Here is a 19,994-nt window from a genome sequence, read left to right as displayed (position 1 = left end):
CTTACTGGGGTAAAGCAGACCACATTCACTAAGGGTTAACAATAGGAATCAGGGGCACAGGATTTACAGGTTCAACCAGGAGGATGGGGGGTTCACCAGGGGGATGTCTAGAAGGGGTGTTCCAGCAGGGGGCTGGAGTAAGGGGTAAAACAGGGATTCTGGGTGGTAGGATCAGGGAAGGGGATCAAGGGTATCAGGTACAAGGACTAGCAGGGGTAGTGGGAATCAAGGGTATTACAAGGGGTAAACGTTGGTGGGATAGCGGTGGGTAGATACAAGGGGTTAATGATACTTATGCTCGTTCGTCTAGGGGTGGTCGGCTCCTTCACATCCAGGGGCGGCACGGCTCTTCTCCCTAGTGCTGGGACCGCCGGCTATTTAAGTCCGGCGGCCCGCACTGCCGCACCGCCCACAAGGTGGCGCGCGCGCGCCACCGTTGGAGACACGAGGGCCGGCGCAGTGAGATGACGTCAATCGCGCCGGCCCGAGCGTCTCCAGAACGAGCGCATCGGGGCCGCGCGCGCGCCAACAGGCGGGAGAAGCCTTAGATCTCCCACCTGTGGCGCTCTGCATTCCGGCCAGCGAGATGCTAATTTCGCTGCCGGAATGCGCATAATAGAAGGAGGGGAGGTTTCTCCACTTCTCCTATCATGTGTAATTATCTCCAGCCGTGCTGGGGATAATTACAACAAAGGGCTCAGATTCTATTGAACCTGAGTCCTTTGTAGTCATCAGGATGACCGGACATTTCGGTCATCCTGATGTAAATAACCAGATTGCATCTGTGTGAATGCTCGGGGCACATTCACACCCATGCATCTGGTTTCAGGTGTGGAGAGGGGAGGGGAGACATACATTCTTAAGGGGGATTATGTGGACGTGGGGCCATATATGTATATAGATATATACACACACACCATATATATATATATATATACATATATATTAATATATACATGCACAACATACTAAGGGGGCACATATTTCCCCCAGGGACCACAATGAGCCCCTGGGGGTCATCATGGGCAGATGTGAGCAGATGCTGGGCACATCTGCACACATCTTCCCCTGACGTGGTGGTACAAGTATGCATGTATGCCATACATGCCTGCACGTGTTTGCAGGCATGCATGGACATACACGCATACGTCTCAACCCTTCCTCAACAGCAATACATCTAAAAGGTACAGAAAACAAGGTGGCAGATTTCTTAAGCAGAAATACACTAGACCAGGGGGAATGGTGTCTGAACCAAATGGTGTTCGATCAAATAATTCGACTTTGGGGTCGTCCTCATCTGGACTTATTTGCCACCAGAGAAAACAGAAAGTGTCATCTTTTCTTTTCCCTCAGCGCGAGAGATTCACCAACAGGGATAGATGCCTTCTCCCTTCCCTGGCCGAACCAGCTCCTCTACGCCTTTCCTCCATTAAGACTTCTTCCAAGATTCTTACAGAAGTTGAGACAAGAAAGAACGACAGTGATCTTAATTGCTCCTTTCTGGCCCAGAAGAACCTGGTTCACCTGGTTGAGGAAGCTATCCTTGACGGACCCTTGGATTCTCCCGGAGAGGCAAGATCTTCTATCCCAAGGACCAGTCAATCATCCGAGTGTGAAGCAGTTACACCTAACAGCATGGCTCTTGAGGGGGAAATCCTAGAAAGTAGAGGACTCTCCAAGAATGTAGTTTCCACTTTACTATCCTGCAGAAAGGATGTCACCTCATTTATCTCAGGATTTGGAACACCTTCCAGAAGTACAGGTATCCGCTTTGAGTGCATTCTTTGATTCTCCCATCGCTAGCCACCCGTGGGTCCGAAGATTCTTTAAAGCCATCAGCAGGCTTAGGCCTATATCTGGACCTTCAATTCCCCCCTGGGACCTCAACTTGGTCCTCACTAGCCTCAGAGAACCTCCCTTTGAGCCACTTAAACAGTTACCTATAAAGATCTTGTCTTTCAAAACAGCGTTTCTTGTGGCAATTACCTCAGCAAGGAGGGTTGGTGAGATTTCGGCCTTCTCTACCTCGCCTCCTTACACTAACATCTTAGATGATAGGGTTCTCATTAAACCAGACCCTTCCTTCTTACCGAAAGTGGTTTCTATGTTTCATAGAACGCAGGACATTATCCTTCCTTCCCTGTGCCAAAATCCGAGAAATGAAAAAGAGGAAAAACTGCACTGTTTAGATGTAAAAAGATGCCTATCTCATTATCTAGAGGTTACTAGTCAGTGGAGGAAAACCTCAAAACTCTTTATTCAGTTTAGTGGGAAAAATAAGGGTCTCCCAGCCTCTTCTAAAACCCTTTCCAGATGGATCGTGAGAGCCATTAATTTGGCCTATTCTTCAGCTGGAAAGGCTCCCCCGGGGGGTTTTGGTGCTCATTCCACAAGATCAGTCTCCACCACTTGGGCAGAAAGGGCTGACGCTACCTTAGAACAGATTTGTAGAGCAGCCACATGGCAGTCGCCTGGCACCTTCTTTCGTCACTATAGATTGGACCTAGGCAATAGAGAACAGCTAGCCTTCGGTAGGAAAGTCCTCCAGGCGGTAGTCCCACCCTAAGAAATAAAGGGATTTCTATTCTAATCGTCTCTCAAGGGTGCTGTCATGGGCGAAAGGGAAATTTAAGATTACACTTACCGGTAATCACTTTTCCATAAGCCCATGACAGCACCCGGGTTTATTCCCACCCTGTATAGAATTAATGTAAGAAAAAAAAATAAAAAAATATAATAAATAAAAAAAAAAAAAAAAAAAAAATATATATATATATATATATATATATAAAAAAAGACAAAAAAATAATAATATATATATATATATATACGAAAAAAAATAAAAAAAAGGAGAAGAGTGTGGTCTAGGACAAGTTCTTGCGATTAACTGGTGGTCTCGGGGCCATGCTCCTCCTTATGAGCTCTCCACGAAAGTTCCTGTTTCCTGTCCTGGATGGAGACGGTCTCTCAAGGGTGCTGTCATGGGCTTATGGAAAAGTGATTACCGGAAAGTGTAATCTTAAATTTTTGGACAGCAGTGGCTTCCTCTGTGGTATCCTCCCATGAAATCCATTCTTGTTTAGTGTTTTACATATCGTAGATTCGCAAACAGGGATGTTAGCATATGCCAGAGACTTCTGTAAGTCTTTAGCTGACACTCTAGGGTTCTTCTTCACCTCATTGAGCAGTCTGCGCTGTGCTCTTGCAGTCATCTTTACAGGACGGCCACTCCTAGGGAGAGTAGCAGCAGTGCTGAACTTTCTCCATTTATATACAATTTGTCTTACCGTGGACTGATGAACAGCAAGGCTTTTGGAGATACTTTTATAACCCTTTCCAGCTTTATGCAAGTCAACAATTCTTAATCGTAGGTCTTCTGAGAGCTCTTTTGTGCGAGGCATCATTCACATCAGGCAATGCTTCTTGTGAAAAGCAAACCCAGAACTGGTGTGTGTTTTTATAGGGCAGGGCAGCTGTAACCAACACCTCCAATCTCATCTCATTGATGGGACTCCAGTTGGCCGACACCTCACTCCAATTAGCTCTTGGAGATGTCATTAGTCTAGGGGTTCACATACTTTTTCCACCTGCACTGTGAATGTTTACACGGTGTGTTCAATAAAAACATGGTAACATTTAATTCTTTGTGTGTTATTAGGTTAAGCCGACTGTGATTGTCTATTGTTGTGACTTAGATTAAGATCAGATCACATTTTATGACCAATTTGTGCAGAAATCCATATCATTCCAAAGGGTTCACATACTTTTTCTTGCAACTGTATGTGAATGTGGATGTTCCTGCAGCAGGGGATGGATATAGCGGTGGAGGCCATCAGACCGGCCGGGGTTATTCCTCTCTGTTATCAGCAGCGGAGCACAGTCTGCTCTGGTTATAAATGATCCGACCTCTCCTGTAAGAAGCCGGAGGATGGGAGTCATCTGTGGATAACGGGGACTTAACCCATTAATGACCAATGAGGTACATGAACGTCACTGGTCAGGAGGGAATGTGAGGAGCGGGGTCAGGAGTTGTGATACAGAGATGACACCCAACAAAAGATGTTGTGGTCAGTAACATCCACTGCAGCTGGGCAGACATGGGGGCTTCCTTTGTCCACTGATTGTTCCCTTCTCTGCAACACAATTTTCGGGCGCTGGTCGGTGGTAATGGCATCCTGAGACATAATGAAGGCCCGCCATCTTGTCTCTTCTGTTATACCCTGCCTCTGGAGTCAGTATGATTGCAGGTCCAGCTCATAGAAGACTAAAGGAAAATAAAGCTTTTCAAAATATTAATAAATGATAAAATAATAAATCATTTTTAATAAATAAAAAAATGGAAAAGAAAATATATTTTCCTATTTATCTTAAATAAATCAACGTAGTCTGTACGGTTGTGTTAAAAAATGACGGAAATATTTAAATACCACCTTGTTAATCATGTGCAGTGAATACTAGAGTTGTTGCGATACCAAATTTTTGATTCGATTTCGATTCCATAAAAAAGTATTGCGATACTCGATACCATTCGGTACCACACGAAAAAAATTAACAAAAAAAGCCACGTGCATTCCGCATTATTAAAAAAAATGGTGAATCGCGCAGTTTTATACTTTTTTTTTTTCTGTTTCGGCGTTCACCGCATAGATTTTTTTAAAATATATTTTAATAGTTTGGACTTTATTGACGTGGCGATATGTTTATTTATTTATTGTTTATATATTTTATATGTGAAATTGGGAAAGTGGGTGATTTAAACTTAATAAATATTTTTTTTTTTACTTTTTTTTCTTAATAACTATTTCTCCCCTTAGGGGCCAGATCCTGGGATCTTTTCATACCTTGTCCTATTCACCCTGATAGAGATCTATTGAATAGGAGCTCACACTGTCCTTGCTGCCCTGTGCTTTGTGCACACAGCAGCAGGGAGCGGAATATGGCAGCCGGGGCTTCAGTAGCGTCCTGGCTGCCATGGTAACTGATTGGAGCCCCAGGATTACACTGCTGGGGCTCCGATCAGAAACTGCCACCAATGAGAGAAGGTGAGGGGACTCTGTCGCCACTGCCACCAATGTGAAGGGGAGGGGACCCTGTGGCCACTGCCACCAATGTGAAGGGGAGGGGACCCTGTGGCCACTTCCACCAATGAGAAGGGGAGGGGACCCTGTGGCCACTTCCACCAATGAGAAGGGGAGGGGACCCTGTGGCCACTTCCACCAATGAGAAGGGGAGGGGACCCTGTGGCCACTGCCACCAATGAGAAGGGGAGGGGACCCTGTGGCCACTGCCACCAATGATTTTAATACTGGGGGGGCGCACTGCGCCACCAATGATAATTAACCCTTAATACAGGAGGCGGGTACTGGCAGCAGATTAGCGGCTGTTAACCCCTCAGGTGCCGCACCTGAGGGGTTAACGCCGCTGATCGCAGCTCCCTGTCAGAGGCAGGGTGCCGGCTATGTGATTCTGCTGCCAGTACCCGCCTCTTGTATTATGTGTTAAAGACCACCGTATATACAGTACAGACCAAAAGTTTGGACACTTTCTCATTCAAAGAGTTTGCTTTATTTTCATGACTATGAAAATTGTAGATTCACACTGAAGGCATCAAAACTATGAATTAACACATGTGGAATTATATACATAAGAAACAAGTGTGAAACAACTGAAAATATGTCATATTCTAGGTTCTTCAAAGTAGCCACCTTTTGCTTTGATTACTGCTTTGCACACTCTTGGCATTCTCTTGATGAGCTTCAAGAGGTAGTCACCTGAAATGGTCTTCACTTCACAGGTGTGCCCTGTCAGGTTTAATAAGTGGGATTTCTTGCCTTATAAATGGGGTTGGGACCATCAGTTGCGTTGTGGAGAAGTCAGGTGGATACACAGCTGATAGTCCTACTGAATAGACTGTTAGAATTTGTATTATGGCAAGAAAAAAGCAGCTAAGTAAAGAAAAACGAGTGGCCATCATTACTTTAAGAAGTGAAGGTCAGTCAGTCAGCCGAAAAATTGGGAAAACTTTGAAAGTAAGGGCTATTTGAACATGAAGGAGAGTGATGGGGTGCTGCGCCAGATGACCTGGCCTCCACAGTCACCGGACCTGAACCCAATCGAGATGGTTTGGGGTGAGCTGGACCGCAGAGTGAAGGCAAAAGGGCCAACAAGTGCTAAGCATCTCTGGGAACTCCTTCAAGACTGTTGGAAGACCATTTCAGGTGACTACCTCTTGAAGCTCATCAAGAGAATGCCAAGAGTGTGCAAAGCAGTAATCAAAGCAAAAGGTGGCTACTGTGAAGAACCTAGAATATGACATATTTTCAGTTGTTTCACACTTTTTTGTTATGTATATAATTCCACATGTGTTAATTCATAGTTTTGATGCCTTCAGTGTAAATCTACAATTTTCATAGTCATGAAAATATAGAAAACTCTTTGAATGAGAAGGTGTGTCCAAACTTTTGGTCTTTACTGTAGGTCCAGACTTAGTTAAGTATTAGGCTACACAGAGCGGCGCCCAGAGATGTCCCAGCACTTACTATTATCCTGGGCGCCGCTCCGTTCGCCCGCCGTGCCCCATTACTGTGTCCTGCTCCATATGCTAATTACTATCGGAGCAATGGGGAGGAGACATCAGCTTCTCTAGTGGGCGTTCCTTCTCCCTGCGCTGCGATTGGACAGCGCTACAGCCAGGGAGAAGGAACGACCAGGAGAGAAGATGATGTCTCCTCCCCATTGCTCCTATAGTAGTAATTAGCATATGGAGCAGGAGACAGTAATGGGGGCCACAGCGGGCGATCGGAGCAGCGCCCAGGAATAATAGTAAGTGCTGGGACATCTCTGGGCGCCGCTCTGTGTAGCCTCTTATTTAACTAAGTCTGGACCCAGGAAAAGTCCCATCATTGGTGGTGCAGTGCGCCCGCCCCTCCTCCGTTCATTGGTGGCAGCAGCAGCGGCACATGGGGGAGGGAGAGACTGCTTCCTTCTCCCCTGTGCTGCTGAGAGAACATGAGCGCCGACAGCAGCGCGCTCCTGTTCTGTGATACTAGACTGCGCAGTAACGTAGGCCAGTATAGAAAAAATGGAAATCCCGGTATCGTATCGATACCGGGACAAAAGTATCGATTGGGTATCGAAATTTCGATACCCGCAACAACCCTAGTGAATACTGTAAGAAATCCTGTTCTCCCCCAAAATATTGGAATAAAGTATGACCAACAAACTCCTATGTGCCCAAAATGGTGTCAATCAAACTGACAGCTCACCCCACAGAAAATGAGCCCTCGTCCAGCTCCAGAAACGTAAACCAGTTATGGAAGTTAGAAAATGACGATATCCATTTTCACTGGATAAATATGTGACCACTGAGACCCCTCTGATCATGAGAACCAGGGTCCCGTGTCCTCCTTTTGGATATAACCGATGTTCTCACAGATATCTCCTGCATTTTCACTGACCGTGACTGGAGCAGCAGACATGTACAGCCACCGCTTCATCCATGTGAGGACACAGGACCCCTGTTCTCATGATCTGGGAGGGTCCTAGTGGTGGGATTTCTATGTGGGGTGACTGGATTATTTTGTGGTTTGGTAGAAAGTTGGTGAGGAGCAGAACATTGTTATTTAGGCCCCAATAACTAAACCTAGAAGTGAAGGAGCTGAGAGAAGAGTCTGATCTATAGACAGATCTACAGGAGGCCATGTATTCAGTCACTGTGTGCTTGTGTCTCCACAGATGGATCCAGGAGGAGAAATCCACCAGAGAGATGTCCCCGTCCTCTGTATTCCCAGGACTGTCCAGAGGAGAAGCTCTCAGAGAACCATCAGGTAGATGGAGCTGAAGTCTCCACCGAATCTGACCAGAAAGGGATTAGACCAAAGATCATTTTACATTTTCTTCTTGTTTAGGATAAAAATCTGATTGATATTAAGGTTGTGGTTAAAGTTAAACCAGAAGAGGAGACAGATCAGCAGTGTAAGGAGGAGGGGGGGGGACTATCATGTATATTTGAGGGTCACCTGGATACTACTCCCATCATCACATGTAATAATCTCTCCTGTCCCTGTGTGTTTCATACAGATGGACTCATAGAAAGAAAACCCCCCGAGAGATGTCCCCGTCCTCTGTATTCCCAGGACTGTCCAGAGGAGAAGCTCCCAGAGAACCATCAGGTAGATGGAGCTAAAGTCTCCCCAGAATCTGACCAGAAAGGGATTGAACCGAAGATTGTTTTTACATTTTTCTTGTTAAGGATGAAAATCTGATTGATATGAAGGTTGAGGTTAAAGATGAAGCAGAAAAGGAGACGGATTTATGGGGCGATCAGCAGTGTAAGCAAGGGGGGCTGTCATGGGTCACCTGGATACTACTCCCATCATCTCATCATCACATGTAGTAATCTCTCCTGTCCCTGTGTGTTTCCTACAGATGGACTCATAGAAAGAAATCCCCCTGAGAGATGTCCCCGTCCTCTGTATTCCCAGGACTGTCCAGAGGAGAAGCTCCCAGAGAACCATCAGGTAGATGGAGCTGATGTCTCACCAGAATCTGACCAGAAAGTGAAGGAACCAAAGATCAATTTACATTTTGTTCTTGTTTAGAATGAAAATCTGATTGTTATTAAGGTTGAGGTTATGGAAGAAGCAGAAGTGAAGACGGATTTATGGGGCGATCATCAGTGTAAGGAGAGGAGACATCATGTCTATTTTGACGTTCACATAGATACAACTCCCATCATCTCATCATCACATGTAATAATCTCTCCTGTCCCTGTGTGTTTTCTACAGATGCACTCAGAGAAAGAAATCCCCCCGAGAGATGTCCCCGTCCTCTGTATTCCCAGGACTGTCCAGAGGAGAAGCTCCCAGAGAACCATCAGGTAGATGGAGCTGAGCCCTATACACATCTATATAGGGGGGTCCTGCAGTCATAGAGGGGTCATAGATTGTGGGGGTCTCTTATGTGGATCTGTTAGATTTCCCACCTGTCTGCTGTATTGTCCTGAATTGTTACAGATGACAAATCAGGGAGAAGATGTGACTGATATTAAAGTGGAGAATGAAGAAGAGCGGATGATGGGCGATCCCCCGTGTAAGAGTGAGGTGGAGGAGGACATTCCAGTCCATGTGACCACAGGTATGGAATAACGAATGGAGGAAGGGAATTGGGAGGTTTCTTCAGGTGAGGCTCCACCTTAGAGCTCCAGTAACCCCTTGGGCCTCTTTCACACAAGCGATACCAATTGTGTCAGGATCTGCTAAGGGAAAAACTGATGGTTTAGGCTACGTCTACACGACGACATTTGTTGCGCGACATTTTGTTGCACTAATGTCGCGCGACAATTTTTATAATGGCAGTCTATGGTGCAACATGCAGAAAATCCATTTGAGATGTCGCGCGACGAATGTCGTCGTGTAGACGTAGCCTTACAGGCAGGATCAGTCAGTTTTCTCTGCAATTGCGTTCAGTGCGGTGTTTTTTCCGTCCGGTTTGCAGGCTGTTTTCACAAGTGTGAATTAAAACTGAGAACAATCTGCTGATGCTTCAGTTTTTCACTCAAGCTCCATTCACTTCTTTGGAGCCAGAGCTGTGGGGAGAACGCACAATACAGAAAATGCTGCGATTTTTAAATGAAAAACAATGCTCGAGCACAGAACCATGAAATGAGTGGTCAGGATTCAGTCCGGATGCTACGCGTTCGTTACACACATCGCATCTGGACGGAAAACTCACTCGTGTAAAGTGCCCATAAGGACGCCGATGATTCAGAGCTCTTTGTGTCACTTCATGTGGTAAGAAGGTTTGATTACTTTCTGAGACTATTTTTTGTGGCACACTGTACTTTAGGTTGGTGGTAAAATCCCATTTCACTGCGCCCTGCTGCTTCAGACTTGATCCCCGGGCTGCCTATGTACTTATGGAGTCATTTGTGTCGCGAGGGTGGGGATGAGCTTGTGGAACTGTGGTGATCCTGGGGTTTCTCCAAGGGGGAGGGGGGGCGAGGAGGATGACAGGTAAAACAAAAAATTGGCCATGTATAGTCCAAAAAAAAAGATTGCGAGTAGTGATGAGCGAACTTGTGTTTTAAGTTCGGCGTCTAAAGTTCGGCTTCCGGTTAGCGGAGAATCCCGATATGGATTCCGAATACCGTTGTGGTCCGTGGTAGCGGAATCAATAATGGCCGATTATTGATTCCGCTACCACGGACCACAACGGAATTCGGAATCCATATCGGGATTCTCCGCTAACCCGAACCCGAACTTTAGACGCCGAACTTAAAACACAAGTTCGCTCATCACTAATTGCGAGCCATGTATACACAAAATAGTGAGCTGTGCACAGATATATAAAAACGGTGAGACCTGTATAGACACCAAAAATGTGCAGACAAAGAGTGCCGCATTGTGTAGACATATAAAAAAAAAAATCCATGTTTTTGCACATTTTTAAATTCGCAGCTTAGCCAGATGTACCTGTTGAAACGATCCTATTCGCCTGCTCTCTGCTGCTCTGCTCCGGTTCCCTGGCTTTCTTCTGCCATCTTCTGGTCGCCATCTGTAATCTTATGGATGGATGGGGTCATGTGGCCACTGTAGCCTAAAACTGGCCTCAGCGGCAACTTGACCTGCAGTGACAGTGTCTCCACTCAGACCAGTAACTGGCTGCAGTCTCACATGTGACCCCATCCATCCAGATGTTTACAGATGGGCACTGGAAGACCATAGAAGAAAAACAGAGAGCCGGAACACATACAGCTGGAAGTCTAAAATGTAAAAATTACAAAAACCTGGAAATGCTAGTCTTTGATAAACATCTGCACTAATGGCCGGGACCACCTTGGTTTTAAGGCAGCCATACACATTCGGTAACTGTTTCCCAAACTCGTTGGTCTTTGCTGTTCAATGTGCTAATGTGTATGGGGGCCTTAAAGTGTAACTGTCATGTTTTCATAAAAAAATAAATAAAAATTGCATATGTTACTTCTGCTGCAGTATTATGCATCAACCAAGCTTTAGTTTCTTCACATACCACTGTTTTCCGTGCGCTTTTTCCTCAAGATGGCTCCTCTTCCAGTTCTCTGAGGCCAAAACTGCCTTCCCTTTCTTTACATACACACTGTAGCCAGCAGCTTGCTGCCAGCCAATCAGATTGGATTACTGAGACACGCCTCCTCACTCCTAATGCAGGCATGTAGTGTGAGGACCGCCCCTCTGTCTTCTGTTTACACTAAAGGGAAAACAGACAAGCTGTCACAGTGACTGATGTCAGTAAATCAAGGAGATTGGCTGAGCGTGGAGAAATCTAACAGCCTCCTTGATTTCTCTTGATTCAGTGTTGATAGGGTTAATGACCACTTCCCTTTTCTCAGCTGTTGCTCAGTGGTCATCACTTCTACCCTTTATAGTCTCACCCCACCCTTCTGACTATGCGGTTGATAGCTTCATTTGGGTTTGGCTGAGCTGGTGTGAGATCCTCTCTGGTGTTCCTGTTCTTCCCTTTCTACAGAAGTTAAGTGTCGCGTTTGTTTGTATTTGTTTTATTCCCTATTGTTGTATCTGGGCCTAAGACAGAGACTTCCATTCGTCCATCTGGGGAGGAATGGGTTGTCTCTGGTCCTATACTTATTCCAGGGCCTTATAGGGAAATCAGGGCCTAGGTATCCTGCTTATAAATATTCCTACCTTCAAGGTCTAATCGTATTGATATGTTGTCAGGGCCCGGAATAGGGTTGTCTAGGAGGTGTAAACTACAAATTGGCGTGGTGATGAAATGCAGGAAGTGCTCAATCCCATATGCAGTGGTGCATCTATACCGGGGGGGGGGGGGGGGGGCGAGATCCTGCACTTGTGGTCCACTGCTAATGGCAATCCCCAGCAAAAATGCATACAATGGAGGATGGCCGCAGCGGACCACAAGTACCACAATAGATATCCTACACAGGATAGCAAATGTGTGGACGTGATAAACAATCAAACAAAATAACAATAACCAATACAAAGACAGGTGCACTCTACGGTCGTACTAAACCCTCATATTGATGTTAAAATTGAGAGATTAGCCAACATATCCTACTGTGGAGGACATGTCTGAGCCCGAGCACCGCGCCAAGGTTTCTCAAGTAGCTCGGGACCTAACACGCACATACCTGTGCCATATGGGCAATACCAGGAGCCGGTGGGCGAATTACAGGAGCGTAAGGGCCAACTCACCCGAGCTACTTGAGAAACCTTGATGCAGTGCCTCCATAGTCCTCCACAGTAGGATATGTTGGCTAATCTCTCAATTTTAACATCAGTATGAGGGTTTAGTAAGTCTGCAGAGTGCACCTGTCTTTGTATAAGTTATTGTTATTTTGTTTGATTGTTTATCACATCCACACATTTGCTATCCTGTGTAGGATATCTATTGTGGTCCACTGTGGGCATCCTCCATTGTATGCATTTTTGCTGGGGATTGCCATTAGCCGCGGATCACAAGTGCAGGATGTGCCCCCCGGTATAGATGCACCACTGCATATGGGGTTGAGCACTTCCTGCTTTTCATCACCACTCCAATTTGTAGTTTACATATAAAATTGTTTGGAGGTGTAAAAACTCCTAGTCTGAATGTGCCTTTATTTCCATCTACAGGCAACATTCTGGTGCACATGTGAGGCCTGGGCTATATCAGCCAGTCTTGGGTGGGGCTCAGAGCTCTCTTGCTGCTCCCATTGTAAGCATGGCTGCATGCCAGAGGTAACTGGGAGTTTGCTCTGAGTCGGACCTTGCGCTCCTGTAATTCGCCACTGGCTCCTGGTATTGCCCATACTGCACAGGTAGGTTTAGCGTTCGGTCCCGAGCTACTTGAGAAACCTTGGCGCGGTGCTCGGGTTCAGACATGTCCTCCACAGTAGGATATGTTGGCTAATCTCTCAATTTTACATCAGTATGAGGGTTTAGTAAGACCGCAGAGCGCACCTGTCTTTGTAAAAGTTATTGTTATTTAGTTTGTCTAGGAGGTGACCTGTTCCTTCCCTAGTTTCCAGGCCCAGTTAATGTTCCCCTTCCCTCCTGTGTTCAGTGTGGAGTCCCGTCCTCCCACACTCGTGACACAAGCCCTAGCAATGGTCTTTTAGGGGCCAATTTGTCAGGAGTCTTGATTATGCTGCTGGTCTATAGTTATCAGCTCCATAGGAATATGAAATAAAAAGGAAGGACGTCTACTTCTCCTTCCTGCTGGATCCACTTCTGAAATTGGCTCAAACAACTGCATCAAAAACTCAAGCATTTTCATTGACCATTGTAGCCCATTTACTCCATGGGTCCATTTACTCCATTAAAAACCTTTGAATAATTGTTTTCTTTGTATTGCCATATTCTGACACCCCTAATGTTTTTGTTTCCATCTACACAGCTGTATGAGGGCTTGTTTTTTGCAGGACGAGCTGTAGTTTTTATTGGGTCTATTTTAAGAGACATATGACTTTTCAATAACTTTATATTCCGTGCTGTTGGGAGAGCTAGGGGAAAGAAAAAAAACAGTAAATCATCCAGTCTATTTTTTATTACAGTGTTCACTGCTCATGATGAATATTTTTATATTTTAATAGTTCAGACATTTTCAGACGCTGTGATGATAATTATATTTTTTATTGTTTTATATGTAAAATTGGCAAAAGAGGTGATTTTAATTTTTAAATATTGTGGATTTTTTAAAATATTTTAAACTTTTGTCCTCTTCGGGGACTTGAACATGCCTTCATTTGATTGCTCATACTTTAGACTGCTTTAGTATACTATTTCAATCTATGAGATTTCTACTAGTTTCCGATTAAGCCCTGCCGCAGGCTGTCATAGTTTCCTCGCAAGGGTCTGATTGGAGGAAAGTAAGAACCCCCTTCCCTCTGTCTAACCTCTTAGATACCGTTGTCACTATTAGCTCAGAACACAGTCATTGCAGCCAATGGTCAGCTGTATTGCAATGCTGGCACCCACTGTGCATAGAGCTAGCTTTTCCAATGACGGCCATAGATCAGACCGATTCCTTTTTTAGCTTTTTCATCTAGAATTCTGGAAAAAAGTGTGCATTAAGTAAATTATAGCAGTTGATAAATCAAATTCCATTTTTAACCAAAAGTTAAATCCATAAATCTCCAATTTCCAAAAGTAGGTAAAAAACTCCTCTCCTAACCTCCTCCTAACACATAATCAAATTTTAATCCTAACAGAAAATTCCAGTAAGAGCTGTGAGAAAAACGTCATGTTATCACTAGATTATAAAGAAGAAGATGAAGTTATCAGGCATCGCTCTTCAGGAGAAAAGCTATCATATAATCCTCCTAATCATGAGGAACCTGCCCCTGACCAATCACAGATTGCTGCCACAAGTACCAGGCAGAAATTGGAAAAATGGTTTCATTGTGGGGAATGTGGAAAACAGTTTAAACGAAGATCAAGTCTTAATGTCCACAGAAGAATTCACACAGGAGAGAATCTATTTGCATGCTCAATGTGTTTGAAAATTTTTCCCAAAAAATCTCATCTCATAAGACATGAAAGAATTCACACAGGAGAGAAACCATTTTCATGTTCAATATGTGGGAAGTGCTTTAAATGTAAATCAGATCTTACTAAACATAATGAAATTCACACAAGGGAAAAGCGATTTGCATGTCCAGAATGTGAAAAATGTTGTATAAGTAAATCAAAACTTGTTGAACATGAGAGAATTCACACAGGAGAGAAGCCATTTTCATGTTCAGAATGTAGGAAATGTTTTACAACTAAATCAGCTCTTGTTAAACATCTGAAATATTACACAAGAGAGAAGACGTATCCATGTTTAGAATGTTGTAAGTGCTTTGCTACAAAAACCAAACCTAAAGAGCATCAGAGAATTCACACAGGGGAGTAGCCATATTCATGTTCAGTATGTGGGAAATGTTTTACAGAGAAAATATATCTTTCTAGACATGAAGACATTCACATAGATGCATCAAATAGTATTATATGTCAAGAAAATCAATCTGTATTGCAGTTATATCCATGTCCATAATCGGGGATATGCATCTGTCAAACACCCAGTTCTTCTGGAGGAAAGGTATTGTGGATATGAGGAAGAGAAGAGCCTTGTTTACTGTCAGATCAGTGAAGATGAATTGTCCCCATGAGCCTCGCTTCTTCTAACTGTATTCATATGTCCACCCACACCATAGGACAATCCAGAAGGACTCTCCATGTAGAGTTTTATGTCACATGTAGACATGTCGATATTTGATCCTTATTAATACAGTATAGAAATACAACAGTGATGGGTATAGTAACAACAACTTACCATTAATTATAATAATTAGTTACACAAAAACATTTCCAGATCTACCACGTCCTTCTCTGCCTGGAATACAGGTTTCTTGTGTATAATGGTGGCTTGATGGTGTTTGATTCTTCTATCTATAGCAGGTTGTACCAGAAGTTGTCTCCTACATGTTAATGGGTAAACGACAATGTAGTCTTGCCCTGAAGTTTTCTCTGGACAGCAATCTGTGATGTTTGCATCGTCCCAACACGTGACGGCCTCGACCACAAGGGTGCAAATTTAGCATAAATCACATCAAACGCAGTCCACACACCCCTAAGATAAGTTGACACCTCACAGGGTTATGAAGAACGAGAGGCCAGAGGTCCTGGATGAGAACAATGTAATTGTGTTACTATCCACAGAGCAGGGATTTCACATGGACCGTTCCTGACACAGCCGCACAATAATCTCCCATCATCCCGCTCTGTACATTATGTAGAACTTTGTAATGATCATAGATTTTCCAAATAAAATGCTTTTTTCTTCTCCTTCTGTGTAAATGTTTTTGTTATACTCGGTGTTTGGTGAACTACGTGGCCTCATGCACACCACTGTATTTTGTATCTGTGTCTGATCTGCATTTTTTACAGATTGCACACAGACCTATTCATTTCTATAGGTCCGCAAAAAAACAGACAGCACACGGATGTCCTTGATGTGCCGTCCGCATCCGTGTGTCCGTTATGCATATTATAGAATGTGTCTCTGCGGATACATGGTCTGCGGACTGCAATACGGACATGTGCGTGAGGACTAACTGAGCTTTTATCTGTCCAAGTGCAGTGTCCCCACAACAAAGCATTGCCAGTGTGAATGTCACTGTACGTCATGGACATTATGCTGTGCACCAGGTCCTATAGGCTGAGTATGGAGAAGGAGGTCCCCTTTCACCACCGCTTCCTCTCTAGGAAGGAGTGAAGTTCAGTTTAGTGTGAGCTGCAGACGAGTACACCGCTAAGGAGCGGCGCTGACCGGAAAATCATCTTACCCTGTGGATTACAAACCCCAAAGTGACAATCTATGTGCTTGGAATAGTAAGAGAAGACAGACAAAAGTTTAGCGACCACGAAGGAGGATTTTAGAGCATTGGTCAGAGAAGATGTCATGAAATCGGCTTGTGACTGACACAGATCGGCACTGAGCAATAGCAGTTGTCACCCGTGAGCAGTTTATTGGAGTTCACACAAGTTAGTAGATATTCAAAGTTCCCATATTGAAGGAAATCCAGGAGAACGCCTTAGCTTGTTCTCACATCTCCCAACATCTGACTACTACCCCCAGTCTCAGAGATCCAGAGAAACATCCGCCCCTCCCTTGTCTGTGCTATTACTAGCAGGGGCCGGGTTTTATTACCCCCGATGAGAGAGGAATGCTTTCAAGCATGGCCAGACCTTGTAGAAGTGTAGTGTTCCCAAACCTAACATTTCCTGAGGATCACAGAGGTATACCTTAGCATACCTTATCTCTGGTACCAGGGAGATGTAAAGACCATCACTACAACCCCCATTATGTAATACAACACACGCTGACTAATAGAAGAAGCACATTTACCAGAGATATACAAAATCATAGGAAAATGACAGTCCACTGTGACAGAAGGTACCTGCTCACACCCTGGATATAGGATTCTCTGCATGGTGTGGGGGCAAACAAGCCTTGGGTTTCCATCATAGCCAAACGATAGAAAGGGCCCTCTGTTCAGAGATGTATTCCACTGAGGATACTGATATAAGAGGACAGAACTACAACTCCAAGCATGTCCAGACTATTAAGGTGCATCAGTAGACATTATAGGAAGAGTGGTATAAGAGGAGAGAACTACAACTCTCAGCATGACCACACTATTACTATGGGGCATCAGAAGACATTATAAGGAGCATGATATAAGAGGACAGAGCTACAACTCCCAGAATAATGTCAGTGTTACTCCCCCCTTGGACATATGATATATGTAGATTATTAGTACCTGATATTTCTCTACAAATGACTCCCAGTGTTACTCCTCCTAGGACATATGATGTATGTAGATTATTAGTACCCAATCCTTCTCTACAAGTGACTCTCCAGTGTTACTCCTCCTAGGACATATGATGTATGTAGATTATTAGTACCCAATCCTTCTCTACAAGTGACTCTCCAGTGTTACTCCTCCTAGGACATATGATGTATGTAGATTATTAGTACCTGATCATTCTCTACAAGTGACTCTCCAGTGTTACTCTTCCTAGGACATATGATGTATGTAGATTATTAGTACCCAATCCTTCTCTACAAGTGACTCTCCAGTGTTACTCTTCCTAGGACATATGATGTATGTAGATTATTAGTACTTATTTTAAATCCCAATATGAACTGTGAAAATGTGAAGCTCGTAGAGGACAGAGATTGGTTCCTAATTTTGGGTGCCAGAGAAGGGTAAATTAAGAGATGGTATTGAGGTCTTTGTAAACCATTTTACTGTTCGTATTTAAAGAAAATGGAGGAACTCTAAGACCTAATTTAAATTGACCTTTCTCTTCCCCTGAAAACCGGTTTTGGGACCTTGTAATGTTAAATCCTGCTTCTTTGGTAAAATGAATCTGAAGTTGGTTTGGGGCTGTGCACATTGGCATTTCAATGACTGGGTGGGTAGAAATTCTCCTTCCAGTTTTTACAGTTTCAGGTGAACCCTCCAAGACATTGATGTGTTAATTCAGTCCTATACAATTGTATGTGTTCCTAAGGTGTTTTCTTTTTTTTTTTTTGCATTATAGTTTCGGTTTTTAAGTTAAAATTTACTTTTTACTGAATCTCAATGTATATAGCAAAACTTCCTGTAACTGAAGTTTTCTACGTTGTTTTTTCTCTCCTTTTTACAGGTTTTCTTTTACTTTACTTATTTATTTATTTTTTTTCCTTTTGCATATTTTGGCAATTTTTGTTTGGGTATTTTTTTGATTAAGTTATATTTACCTTTTTCTGCAGTTTTATATTCGATCTTAACATACTTTTTTCTTTCTATTTCTATTTTCCAAGTGACAGTTCTCCACTCCAGGACTCTTCTCTCTTTAACAACCATAGGTTAACCCCGTATTTCTTTATACTTTATCAGCAGGAGATTGACTGGTGGAGCCACATTGTTCTGTAGAGAAAGAGGATATTTATTGTGCTGTGCAATTGTGTTGTGTGCATACACTGTGAGGGGTAGCAACATAACGCGGGGGTGTGATCTGTGGTTGTTGACTAATCGTTTGGCATAGTTCTGTACCAAAAGTGTTGGAACAACAAGCCATAGCGTTACACATCACCTCGGTTAGGGTTTCTAGTTGGGGGGACTATAGTGGTATAGTGGTTGTAGTCCGTCAATCCTAAATTGGTGCAGAGGTTTCCCTGGACACAGGGGTAAGACTGGAGTCGATTAATTGCCATGGGCAATGGACCGTCCATGCTGGGAAGGAAAGTAAGGCTTCCCACAGTCAGACTGCTGCACAGTACATGAAATCTAGTTTTGGGGCGAAGGCCATGAAGCCCCTTTAAAGAACAGAGTAGGTGGTCCAAGGGAACTAATTGGAGTATCCCTCTGGAAGGTAGGTAGCGCAATGGTGGCTGCAAAAGTCAATCATGGTAATTAAGCAGGGCGTACAGAACCCAGTTTCAATCCGGAAGAACCGAGTAATATAAACCTGGCCTGAGGGGTAAACTTAGTCTCCAACTGTCATTTCCACCTGCACTACTGACAGGGTCGCTTCTCTCTCTTTCGCTCTCATCCCCCCCCATCTCTCCATCTAACCTTGAGACGATGCACCATGTTGAATCCAGCTTATTTTCGTCCTGGTTTTAAGGACGATGAAAAGGGGGGAAAGTGGTGCAGAAAACAACAATCTTTTTACTAACCATTCTAACCTCTCAAATGTCAATCAATTTTCTAACCTAGTAGGGAATTATGTTGAGAACCATCACGACTGCTTTTTCTTTGATGGTACTTGGATCAGATTTTTGCAAAGAAGGTGAAAATAACGGCCGATCCATGGCCTGAATGTTCTGCTGTAACCATTTATTCCATCAGGGATGCCCCCAGGCAGCCCCACGGGTTATCACCCGATGTCCACCACCGGGTTCGGGAGTCTCTCCCGAACCCAGACGAAAATAACCAGTGTTCATTCTAGTCAACCAGGTGATTGGGTCGTGCTAAAGAAACATCCGAGGACGGGACTAGAGCCGAGATATCTTGGGCCAGGTGCTGCTGATGATGCCAACCTCTCTGAAGTTCGAGGGACGAGACAACTGGATCCACACCAGTCACTGCAAGAAGCTGCTCAACTACGTCAAAGAATGAAGAGTATCACTTTTGTTTATTTGTTTAGTTTCATTTTTAGGGAGGGAAACGCACCTCAAACTAGCCAGGACCACAAGGAGACATTTGTTGATAACACATAACGATACTTTCCTAGAGGGTAATATCAGCTATAGGTTTAATATTATCTCTGGCTCCTGCTCCTCACTTGTTAATCCTGTATGGGTGTCCGGGCAGCTAGGCAGCCCGTAGATGTGGTAAAGGGCATAAGTTTGTGGGATCCTCCAGTTGTGAGGAAGGTATAACAGTCAACCTTACTAATCAAACCCCCGATCTCTTTAATAACACCTATAGACCAGATGATATCTGCTGGAAAGAAGAGTGT

At 44.0% G+C, this 19,994-nt stretch overlaps 2 protein-coding genes across 3 annotated transcripts in view; one reads left to right on the top strand and one right to left on the bottom strand.

The window, feature by feature from the left end:
• LOC122933829 (gastrula zinc finger protein XlCGF26.1-like) overlaps window positions 1-19,994 on the bottom strand; it is a 700,524-nt gene that overhangs the window by 222,909 nt on the left and 457,621 nt on the right. The gene's annotated exons all lie outside the window — the stretch shown is intronic.
• The window catches only part of LOC122933881, a 59,275-nt gene that overhangs the window by 16,769 nt on the left and 22,512 nt on the right, over window positions 1-19,994 (top strand). The window contains exons 3-7 of the mRNA XM_044288980.1: window positions 7,735-7,826; window positions 7,908-7,974; window positions 8,080-8,171; window positions 8,252-8,330; window positions 8,428-8,519. Coding sequence (XP_044144915.1) covers window positions 7,735-7,826; window positions 7,908-7,974; window positions 8,080-8,171; window positions 8,252-8,330; window positions 8,428-8,519 — 422 coding nt within the window. The remainder of the gene's footprint in view (window positions 1-7,734; window positions 7,827-7,907; window positions 7,975-8,079; window positions 8,172-8,251; window positions 8,331-8,427; window positions 8,520-19,994) is intronic.

This window comes from Bufo gargarizans, chromosome 4, assembly GCF_014858855.1.
Source record: "Bufo gargarizans isolate SCDJY-AF-19 chromosome 4, ASM1485885v1, whole genome shotgun sequence".
Taxonomy (NCBI): Eukaryota; Metazoa; Chordata; class Amphibia; order Anura; family Bufonidae; genus Bufo; species Bufo gargarizans.
This window is presented reverse-complemented; position numbering and strand designations above follow the sequence as displayed.